The sequence below is a fragment of the Tupaia chinensis genome, unplaced genomic scaffold (genome assembly GCF_000334495.1).
Source record: "Tupaia chinensis unplaced genomic scaffold, TupChi_1.0 Scaffold000018_1, whole genome shotgun sequence".
Classification (NCBI taxonomy): domain Eukaryota; kingdom Metazoa; phylum Chordata; class Mammalia; order Scandentia; family Tupaiidae; genus Tupaia; species Tupaia belangeri.
Genome location: NW_006159448.1, coordinates 3,334,971 through 3,346,921, shown reverse-complemented (window position 1 = coordinate 3,346,921; position 11,951 = coordinate 3,334,971). Strand labels below are relative to the sequence as shown.

The 11,951-nt window shown below is 34.6% G+C and overlaps 1 protein-coding gene across 1 annotated transcript in view; it reads left to right on the top strand.

The window, feature by feature from the left end:
• Nucleotides 1-11,323, top strand: part of ERBB4 (erb-b2 receptor tyrosine kinase 4) — a 1,304,701-nt gene extending 1,293,378 nt beyond the window's left edge. Inside the window, exons 26-28 of the mRNA XM_006140094.3 lie at nucleotides 8,374-8,421; nucleotides 9,209-9,506; nucleotides 10,602-11,323. Of these exons, the coding sequence (XP_006140156.1) occupies nucleotides 8,374-8,421; nucleotides 9,209-9,506; nucleotides 10,602-11,047 (792 nt within the window). The 3' untranslated portion in view covers nucleotides 11,048-11,323. The remainder of the gene's footprint in view (nucleotides 1-8,373; nucleotides 8,422-9,208; nucleotides 9,507-10,601) is intronic.
• Nucleotides 11,324-11,951: the final 628 nt, after the last annotated feature.

The following is an 11,951-nucleotide window of genomic DNA, read 5'->3' as shown; positions in this document are numbered from 1 at the left end:
AAAAAAAAAAAAAAAAAGCAAAAGCAAGCGCACAAATGATTTGACGATTTGACAACCTGTAAAATGTAATGTGTTAGACTGAGTTAAATAAGCTTCTGTTATCTTGTTTGAAGCCATTAATTTTCTTAGTGTGTGTATAAATACACATACATGTATACATGCAGAGAACCTAAAGTTGTGATTTAAATATATTTTAATCTAGGCCAAGGCATTGCATTCAAATTCTGAGGTAATAGCACCCAAATTTGGAGAGATTTTTTTTCTCATTCTTGGTTCAAACCTGTCTTATAGGTTTCTTTTTTTTTTTTTTCAACTATTTCTGTAACTCCTGGACATTATATAATTATATAGATAAGCATGGAGATAAATACTATTGAGGTAAAAATATGTGAACTGACAATAAAAATGTGAATATATACTGATTTTTAATAACTATGTGTCCAAAATTCTGAAAGGAAGAAGAAATGGAGAAGAGTTTGCTATGTGTTCATGGTCCATAAGAGGTGATTTCTATTTCTCTCTCTCTCTCTCTCTGTCTCTTTTCAGCAAGCACATGCAACCTCTGGCAAATAAAAAAATAAAAAGAAAAGAAAGAAAAGTAAAATGACTTCAGTTATATATAGGAATAGAAATATGTTCTTTTTACCTGAGAAACATTTTGAAATGCATTTCTAAAATTATTATTATTGATTACATGTGATTTGAGGGAGTAGGTATAATGAAATGTACATTAGATGGGAACTCAGAGATACTGTTTTTGGTATTGTCACTAATTAGTTGTGTGACCTTGAGAAATTAAACTTTCATAATATCAATGTCTCCATCTGTAAAGTAAAGTTTTAATTTTAAAACTTCATTTCAAAATTATATGTTCACTAATTACCACCCAAATGTGGTTCTGCCTCCCAAGCATAGTCATATTTTGGATACAGGCAAAGTGATAATTTATAGATACTGCATTTAGAAGAATAATAAAATATGATTAATATATTTTGAAACAGTTGACAAGGGAAATCTTTTTTTTTTTTTTTAGAGGTTTTTGCTACAGGCCGCATGCCCTCGCCAGAAAGACAGAGAGAGACAGAGAGACAGAAAGCGAGAAATCACTCCCCAGGGGGGATGGCCATACTGTAATCCCTCCTCCTCCACTCTCCTTGGGATCTTGGGCACACACACACGCTCCTGGAGTGAGGTTAAGCCACTGGGTATGGGAGTCGAACTGCAGTCTACTACATGGGAGTTCCGTTATGCTAACTGCTAGTCCCGGCGAGGGAAGTCTTTATAAGATATTTTGCTTTAATGCTAACCACATTTTACAATATTTAACAGCACTACTATGAGCTTGAGATAGAATATTAATTTTATACACACATAATTTAATAGTTGGATATGATTTCTCCTATTACCTATCCCATAGCCCCATTCTTCTTTTTAGAGCTGCATATTGGGTCGTCAGAAACGTCATATTTTTCTATGGTAAAATGCATCATGACTTTTCAGATGACTCAGTAAATTGAAAGTTCAAGAGACATGGTTTAATATATAAAAATATTCTGGAATACAATCTTAAACATAAAAGAACTTCATGTGACGATTTTTCCCAGCTCTATAGAATTTTTGTCCAAAAGTTGTTCAATGCATTGTTCTGTTCCTAAGAAGTTTTTATCAAATATACTCCATGCTGTTGGCATAAAAACACTCAAGCAAAGACTAATTTGGATTCATTTCAGAAATCAGGCTACTCAAGAATTTGGACATAGTAAATGTTTGATGACTTTATTTCCTCTCTTAATGATATTGCAGCAGAATTAAATGTTCTTAAATTAAATATTCTTGGGACCAACAAGTGGTTTGGTGGTTGAGGCACTGAACTTGCACACAGCCAACCATAGGATATGTCCTGGACCTGCTGGCTTGCTTTCTTACTTTCTCCTTCTCCCTCTGTGTCTTTCTCCAGTCAAATTAAATAATAATAATATAATAATAATAATAATAATAAGTAAAATTAAATAAATATTTCTTAAAATAATAAAATATTCTTTTAAAAAATGGCATAAATTCTCTAACTGAAAAGAATTATTGGGAGGTCTTTGAGAAACTTCCTGGACATTTTTCTATGTAGATTTCTGGTTATGTGCATTCACAAATATCTAAGTGATAATTAGGAATAGTTTCAGTTACTACAACATGCTTGTGAAAAGAATGCAAAGAAAGAAACAAAAGAAAGAAAAAAAATTTGCCAAAACTAACCAACCAAACAAACAAAAATGTAGACTTACACCAGAGTGAAGGGATAAATTCTATGTGATTACTAAACACAAGAAGCATGACAAAAGTATTATTGCTTACCTTGAATGAAGCAAAGAAATGTTGGAATTAATGTAAAATTATGTTTCTTTCTTCTCTTTCTTTTTTTAATGAGCTAATAACATTTTTTGATTCCATCGTGTAATATTCCCAGAGCAGTGATTTAAAGCAGGAAGGTGTGGAGAGATTTTTCAGTTTCATTTTATTGACTCATCTAGCCATGAATATTTTAAGGGGAAATATCCTCTAGTTCTACTGATATTTGGAAAAAGTTATAAGAATTGCTGCCTGGGGATACAATAGCTTATTTACCCCCAATCACACAGAAAGAGGAATTTATTGACTAAGGCTTGTACTAGGAACAATAAATCCATAAGCAAGAGTGCTATCCTAGAAAATCTTTTTGCTCTCTAGTTTTTAAAAACTATCTCCTCCTGCTACAGGGTTGGCTTTGCTCTTGGCAAGAAAAGTAAATATGAAATGGAAATATATATCACGCACATATACGTACACATATACACACACAATATGATTTTAGATCAAGAAAAAAGGACTCAGGAAAAATACTGTGCATATGTGTTTGTGTTTTCTACTAGCTTTTAACCTGCTGCTCAGAGTTTCCTTCTTTCCCAGTTTTACTTCTTGCACATATTTAAATATAAATAAGATTGGGTAAGCATGATCAGTATTTTATATCTAAAGATTCAGATTAGTTTTTTTACTAAAATCAGAAAGAGAAATAATGAGAATGTATTTGACAAAAGAACTGAAGCACAATTAAAAGCAAGGGAATGGCCAAAGATGAGGAGGACTAGAAATGCTGACGGCAAACCCCACATGTGGCATAATGAAAAGTTAAAAACATGATGAGCTTCGGAGTTAGATAGCCAACTAAGAGCTAGGTGAAGATGAGCAGATATTTTAACTTTCCTGATCTTTATTTTTCTCTTCTTTAAAATGGGAGTTCAGAACAGCTGTGGTGTTGTAACGGTAGCATAACATTGTGCAATGCTGAAACCACATGGGAGAGTCCTGAGCTCGCATCCCAGGGTCTCCCTGTATACCCTTGGTATGTGCATGTGCATGTGATCCTGGCTGACTGGGGCTGGGAATGAGTTGTGGCAGGAAGATCCTGTTGGGCTTGTCTGTCTCTCTTTCTCATGGAACCAACAGATAAACTTAAATTAATGAGAGTACCCAACTATATTAAAAAATACATATTTATGTATAGTAAAATATAAATTAAATATAAATGTATAAATCTTTATATAATCTATATCAATATTATAGATGGATAGATAGATAGATAGATAGATAGATAGATAGATAGATATAGAGAGAAAGATATCAGCTACTAAAACTCAGTAGGCTTCTCCCAGTCTTTATTGATTGTTTTCTGTCATATATGGACACATTTTGTTTTCTTCAGATTTCCCTATAAAAACTAAAAGTTCTAACTCTAAATGTCTTTGAAATTGGTATATTAACCCAGCTACAATAGAACAAACAGGAGGGCACTGATTTTGGGTGGCTGAGGTCATATGAGATGACTGAGTTCAGTTCCTAGCCCTACCTAAACAGGCTTAGTTTTCATGGCATATGCCGATGGCCCTAAATAACTGGGAAGCTGAGACAAGAGGATTGAAGTATGGTGAGACTGTCAAAAATATCCATCTCTCGGGGCCAGCAGGTGGTGTGGTAGTTAAGGTGCTGGACTCCCACATGGCTGACTCCATTCCAGTCCTGAACCTGGCAACTTGTTTTCTCACTTTTTCTCTCTCTTTCTCTCTCTCTGTGGTGAGTGAACATGCCGTGTAGAAAATTAAGGAATTTTTTTTAAATCCATCTCTCTTTCTGTTTTTTTTTCTTTCTCCCTTTCTTTCCTCATAAAAATAAATAAAATACAAGATTAAAACAATCCTTCAGTTTATTGAAATCAATTGGAAAAAATATGTATAGTCACAGCCATATATATATAAGGAATCATAGGAAATACAAAAGCACTCTCTATGCTGTTCTCTGACTAGTGAGACTGTGGAAATGCCCATTAGAGCGTTAAGCAGACATTCCAGGGTGAATGAAAGGTTGAAAACTCTTATAGTTATGATGTCCATGTGCCAGGATAATAAATAAGTGCTGATAGATTAGCAGATTTTTACAGAGACACATTCTATTATAGTTACAGTGATTTATAGTACATCTTGACCCTAGGAACTATAATCCTATAGTCACATTAAGAATAATAATTATCTGAAGACAAAAAATAAGGCTCTCTTTCTCATTAAGCATATGTTTAATTTAGATAAAAGACACTTAGGTATGTACTTTTTTTTCCCTAAAAGATAGATCTATATGATGATTTAATAAAATGTATCACAGGACTCTGTCCATCTGGTTAACAATTAAAAATGTCTTGGAAAGAGTATTTTACTACACATATATAAGAAGTACTGTTTTTGTGATGAGACAAAAGTTGAAATATTTACCATTCAACTAAAAAGTAAATTTTAAGGCATGATGTATTTTTTAAAAAAAATTAACAGTGTATGTAATATATTTGCTGACACTTGCCTTCTCTATAACAACTGGCATTTCAGACCAAGTTAATCACACCATGTTTCAGTGATATGACCATAAAATTAAACTCTACTCTATCCATCACCCTAACAAATCCCCCCACCAGGAACAAATTCCATATCACCTGCCAGTTCATAACCCTCCTCTTTCTATCTCTGTCCTGCTGACAGTAAATCCCCTCACCAGCTAATTGAACAGATGCACCCAGTGCTGCTTCCTAAAGATCAGCAAAGCTGGGCTTTGACGGACAGCAGAAAGTGGCACAATGAAAAAACAAAAAACCTTTTAGCTGAGAGCACTGCTTTGTTCTGATTAGAACTTTAAGGTCACTCCAGCTCATCTGATTGCTGTGAAGTTCTTAATTTTTACTCAACCAATTTACTTGCAGCTGTCATTCTTTCCAATATTAAAAGTTCAGCCTTTCGAGCTTGGGGGAATAGAAGGAAAGAGAGAGATGATCATGTTGAAAACTAAAAACAGCAAAAACAAGTAAAATCTGGCTTGGCTCTGAAGTACAAAAAGTTATTTTCAGAGCCTATAAATTATGACATAGTGATTAACATGTAATTTAAATATATTTAAACAACAATTATATCACATTTCCAGCCCAGCTAATTGGCCTCACAGATGTTCCCTTGGAGCTGCATTGCCCTTCCAGGGGGAAATGAATGAAGTGCTTTTTATCATGGAAAACAGGAAAAAAAGCAAACTGAAAAAAAAAAAAAATGGAAGCAGAAACATAAGAAGCAGCCAGTAGCCCTAAAAACAATGAATACTAACGGAGGAGTTTTGCTTAGCATTTTTTCTATTATAATGAAAAAGAGAGAAATGCATGAAGACACTCCTATTATTGGGATGCTATTTGGCAGTATGTCTAGATAAAGAGTTGGCAGGTTGCTGAGTGAAAGACTTGTCAAACAGGAACAGAGGATGCAATCTAAGAGGGCATGGCCTCGCTTCTTGTCTTGGAACAAACCAACTGCCAGAAGTCCAGTTATTTTTAATACAGTGCCTTTGCAACTGAAGGCATTCTAGTCCGGTTAATGAACATAGATAATAAACTATTTCCTAATGAAGAAGAACTGTCAGTTATCCCTTTGTTCATTTATCTCCTGAGTTTCATAAAATGCAAAATATGCAATCAATGTTAGTTTTTCAGCTGCTATTCTAGCCAGACATGACCCTGTACAGAAACTCTTGCAAGGTAAGAGGTAAAAGGAAGACTGATAATTACTAGCATTTTGGAATACTTTGCTTTCTAATATACAGTCATAGAATTGAAATATTTTCACTGCGGCCTGATTCCACTCTTACCTTCTCTTATAATAATTTCAGATAATATTTAATAGTACACTGTAAGCCTTTCCTGGTGCATCATGGTATCATCTATCACAGTATGCATGTTTTCATTATAGAGATATGATAAATATTTATTAAATTTTTGCTAAATAAAGAGGGCTTAAAGATGAGGGTAAGTCAAGGATTTGTAATATGATAGAGTTCTACCAGACGGTTGTCATATTTCTTGTATCATCATTATATTTTAGAAATCACTAGACTATCTAGAAAATTCATGTTTCAGATTTTATGGTCACAGGTGTTTGATTTCACGTCTTTCAAAAAAGTAGCAAAATATTCCTATATTTAAGATGACTAGAGAACAGTAAACATTTAAAAATCCTTCTTTGATGAGTAGCTTTGGCATCTTGATCTCTTGTCTTAAAAATTCAAGTTAGTAGATATGAATATTAAAAGTTTATATGTTATCTACATTTATACAATAGCACAGAGTTTACAAATTCATTTCTATACATTATTTGCAGTATCTGCACGAAGAAACAAGAGGCCAAAAGGCCAAGGATGAAAATAAGGTGCTGAGATATTTTGTGATTGACTGGTTTGTAATTCAGACTGGAACCCAGGGCTTCTAATAGTTCATGAAATATTCTGTCATATGATACCACCTCCTAGGCATTGCATATTGAATTTTCATGTCATAATCTCCAATGTGTTGTTATGTGTCAAGGAAAGAAATTTCTCTGTATTCTCTAACCACTAGAAATTAAGAAGAAATTAAAATGTAAAGTTACTATAGGAGAACAGAACTTGCCCATGATTAATCTAATTAGTTAGCAAAAATTGTGTTAGCTGTTAGTTTTTAGGTCATTGGGAAAGTCATGACATATTTTTCTGTTTTTTTTTTTAATGCAAAAATGCTTTATGATTTTCCCAATGACCAAATATTTATTTACATTAAACAGGTCATCTTCATGGGACTATATGAGGGGACTGTCAACAAATGAGGAAAGTGCATATTATGAGAAAACTATGCATGGATTGCAAAATTTTTTGCACCAGAAAAAAATGTATTTTAATGCACTTTTCCTAAACTTTTTGAAGTCACCTTGTATTCTCATTAAATTGTTTTATGAATCTCTAAATTATATGACCAATGACCGGGAATAATTTTAAAATGTGTTTCATGCAAACAATGTGTCTTGGAGGTTTATTTTAGTCATCACTGTTCACTCAAAGCTGGAATGTAGAGAATGCAAACTTGAGGAACAGCAGTTGGCATAATAGTTATGTTGCTGGACTCCCATGTATCGACCATGGTTCAAGTCCTGGACCTGGTGACTTAAACTCATGCCGAGCACATGCACACGTGTGCCCAAGATCCTGAGAGGAGAATGGAGGAGAAGGGATTGTGGCGAGGCCATCCCCCTGAGGGGTGATTTCTCGCTTTCTGTCTTTCTGTCTGTCTCTGTCTTTCTGGTGAGCACACACACCCTATAGTAAAACCTCTCAAAAAAAATGCAAATTTGAAAAAAATCAACTATTTTTGTTTACACTAATATTTAATGAAAAAATCATATACATATGCACATACATATGAAGAGTCATCAAAAAATTCATGGACAGTGCATATTATGAAAAAAGCCGGTATGGATTTCAAAGAAATTTTGCATCAAAATACTTCAATTTCATTTCTCATGAACTTTTTGAAGTATTCTCAGAAATGTAACTTCACAGCAAAAATTATTTCTAGCAAATTGAAATTTATTCCTAGATGTATTTCCTCTTAAAAGAGACAAGTTAGTAGTATGCTATTTGGCCCTTTTTATCATTTAACTTTGGAAAAATGAAACTTTTCTCATTTACAACTGGTTGATTACTTACTGCTTCCCTCTTTCTTCCAGGATTAATCTTAAGAATGCTTATTATCAACTTATTCTTTTTGATCCATTGAAAAATTTTACATTTTTTATGTAACTTTCCTTTACAGGTATTGAGCTAAAATATTTACTTTCCTCAAAACATCCAAATGTCAGAATGCATACAATTTTAGTAAATTAGGAGACTTCACTGTTGTGCATGTGTTCCCCTTTGGTTCATACAACTCATATGGCCTTTCTTTTTTTTTTTAATATTTCTTTCATTCATGTGGCCTCTTATTATATCCATCATTCCATTTTTCTTTCCTATTAGAGCGAAATTGGACACAGCCCTCCTCCTGCCTACACCCCCATGTCAGGAGTAAGTATTTCACAATCAACCTTCATCTTTTAGGACTTTTGGTCTTTGCTTACCATGTTTCCTCTCTCTTGTCTCCCCATAATTTCCTCATTTTTGCCTTTGCCAACAGTGAGTTTAGAATTTGCTGTAGATTGAGTAGCTGTCTTGGTAGATATGTTTTATCTCAATAGATAATCCACGTAGAGATATCATTTGTCAACAGTAGCTTTCAATTTTAATCTGAAAGACATACTAAGGCTTTTAATTATGCTACTAGGTGATGAGGTTATCTTTACTTCTATGGTTATAATAATTTGCTAAAGAGTGAATATCTCAGTGATTCCCTAGTTTTGTACTGGAGACTCAATGTCGTAATAACCACAGAATTCAAAGCAAAAAAGAAATATTACCATTTCAAATGTATCACTCTACTTCAGGGTACATGTCTACAATTAAGACACTACCATTTGTCTGGAAAATTCACTTTGAATTTTATATCAAGAAAAAGAAACTTGGGGAAAAAAAGCATCAAACCCTGTTTTATTAGATCATGTTTAATTGGTTAGTAAAATAAAATATATATTTCTAAGTTACTTTTCCATGATTTATCTTTTAAGAAAAATTAGAATCCTAGGTATTTCTAGTGTGTAACTCAAATTCATTAGCCACTAGGAAAAATAAATCAATATGTACTATGACCTTTTTCTGTGAAAAATAAGCTTTGATATTCTTTTCATTGTTAGCATTCACTTTTAAATAACTATTACTGACAAAAACTTTTCTTCAAATGTGTTTCAACTATTAACAGAACCAGTTCGTATACCGAGATGGGGGCTTTGCTGCAGAACAAGGAGTGTCCATGCCCTATAGAGCCACAACCAGCACAATCCCAGAAGCTCCAGTTGCTCAGGGTGCTACAGCTGAGATGTTTGATGACTCCTGCTGCAACGGTACCCTACGTAAACCAGTGGCACCTCATGTCCAAGAGGATAGCAGCACCCAGAGGTACAGCGCTGACCCCACCGTGTTTGCCCCAGAACGGAGCCCACGAGGAGAGCTGGATGAAGAGGGTTACATGACTCCTATGCGGGACAAACCTAAACAAGGTACAATCTGAATATTGAAAATGACATCTGTTCAACACTTACTTTCATCAAACCAGCAAAATATAGAATGAAAAGGCTGTGGCTACTGCTACTTCCAGTGTGGTCCCTGAATCAGCGGCATCCACATTGTCTAGATGCTGCTTAGAAATCAGAAGCTCAGGTCCTACTTGAATAGGAATCTGGAGTTTAATCACTAGGCCACTAGGCTGTTCCCAGATGTGTTTTCTTAATTTTTTTTAAATTTTTTTTACATAGATTCTCCCTTTTCCATATGTAAAAGCTTTTGGGGCTGGATCTCCATTCAAATCCAAACCAAATCATTGCATTCCCAGCACACCCGGTGGACTAAAAAATATTCTTCTTTTATTGTATTCATTCATCATGGCATGGAGTTATGCTGTAGGTCCTTGGGTTTTCCATTATACTTTATGAAATTCTGAGTTCTCACACTTTCACTGATTCAAGAATATAAAATTCTCTATTGAAAATGATGTATATGGCAATATCCTTGACTCAACTGTCAAAATTAATGAATAAATAAATAAAATGTCAAAAAAATTCTGATTTGTCAACTTTCAGGCTACTTTTAGAAAACAAAAGCATTTGGGGCCAGCAGGTGGCATGGTGGATAAGGTGCTGTACATTCCTACATGGCCGATCATGGTTCAAGTCCTGGACCTGGTAGCTTGCTTTCTCACTTTCTCTTTCTCTCTTTCTCTCTCTCTCATCAAATTAAAATGAATAAATGAATAAATAAAATTAAATAAGCAATTTTAAAAAAAAGAAAACAAAAGCATTTAAACAATGCCTTTAAATAAGTAGGACAACCAGATGCAATTACAAGGAAAGAACAATCCAGAGGTTGGAAATTTTGATATTGGCTTCATTGGAACCTTGTTTATTATTAACATTTTTGGTCTACTTAATCTTTTTCATATGGCAGTAGTAATCTACAAATAGTTTTTATGAGAATTGATGGATACACATCTGTGGCTTTATTGTTCTACACAAAGAAGCTAACTATTGTATATAACTTCAATTTGATTAACACTTTTCACAAACTAGTTGTCACCTGATATTTTTATATTTCTTCAGAATACCTGAATCCAGTGGAGGAAAACCCTTTTGTTTCTCGGAGAAAAAATGGAGACCTTCAAGCTTTGGATAATCCTGAATATCACAATGCTTCCAATGGTCCACCCAAGGCGGAGGATGAGTATGTGAATGAGCCACTATACCTCAATGCCTTTGCCAACACCTTGGGGAATGCTGAGTACCTAAAGAACAATGTACTCTCTGTGCCAGAGAAGGCCAAGAAAGCTTTTGACAACCCTGACTACTGGAACCACAGTCTGCCACCTCGGAGCACCCTTCAACACCCAGACTACCTGCAGGAGTACAGCACAAAATATTTTTATAAGCAGAATGGACGGATCCGGCCTATTGTGGCAGAGAATCCTGAATACCTCTCTGAGTTCTCACTAAAGCCAGGCACTGTGCTGCCTCCTCCACCCTACAGACACCGGAATACTGTGGTGTAAGCTCAGCTGTGGTTTTAAGATAGTGAGACAGGCCTGCTCCAATTTCCCCACCTCCTCTCTTTCTCTGGTGGTCTTCCTTCTAACTCCAAGGCCAGTAGTTCTGACACTTCCCAGTGGAAGATGTAGAGATGCAATGATAGTTATGTGCTTATCTAACTTGAATATTGGGAGGAAGGACTGAAAGAGAAAGATAGGAGGAACCAACCACACTGTTTCTTTATTTCTCTGCATGGTTTGGTCAGGAGAATGGAACAGCTAGAGAAAGGCCAGAATATATAAGGCAATACTGACTACTGTCAAACTAGTTCTCAACTCTTTTCTCCTTTTCTTCCTTCGTTTCTTCCTCCTTTATTCTTTTTCCTAAATACAGATGATTGAAGCACCTGTGCTATCTGTTCCTGTCTTCAGGAATGTATGTGCACATACTCAGCATCTCTGAAAATCATAATAAAGTTTCCATTAGAATGAAAGATAACCTTTTCTATAACATTTCACAGTAACAGAGATGAAAATTCAATTTCCTTCTTCCTTCAGTTGCTATCATAGCAAGCAGAATGGCCAACCCAGCTTTCATAATTTTAAAATCCCCATCAAAGTTATGTCAATTATATTTAGGAGGCTTTTTTTCCCTTCATTTTATTTTGCTTTGATCTGTTCCTTTATATTAGTCTTTCTCCTATTTTTGCCTATAATTTTGACTTGCTAAGATGTTTGACACTCCTTAACAAAATTTAAAGAAGAAATATTTTAATTTGGTGAAATGCCCACTATCTTAAATATACAATCTTTCAAATTTAATGGGGAAGCCAAGATAGCAGTCAAATGCAACATCAACTCTTGCTTCCATATTTCACACTACAGAATATATCATCCTCTCATCCCTTACATTCTCTAACATTTTTTT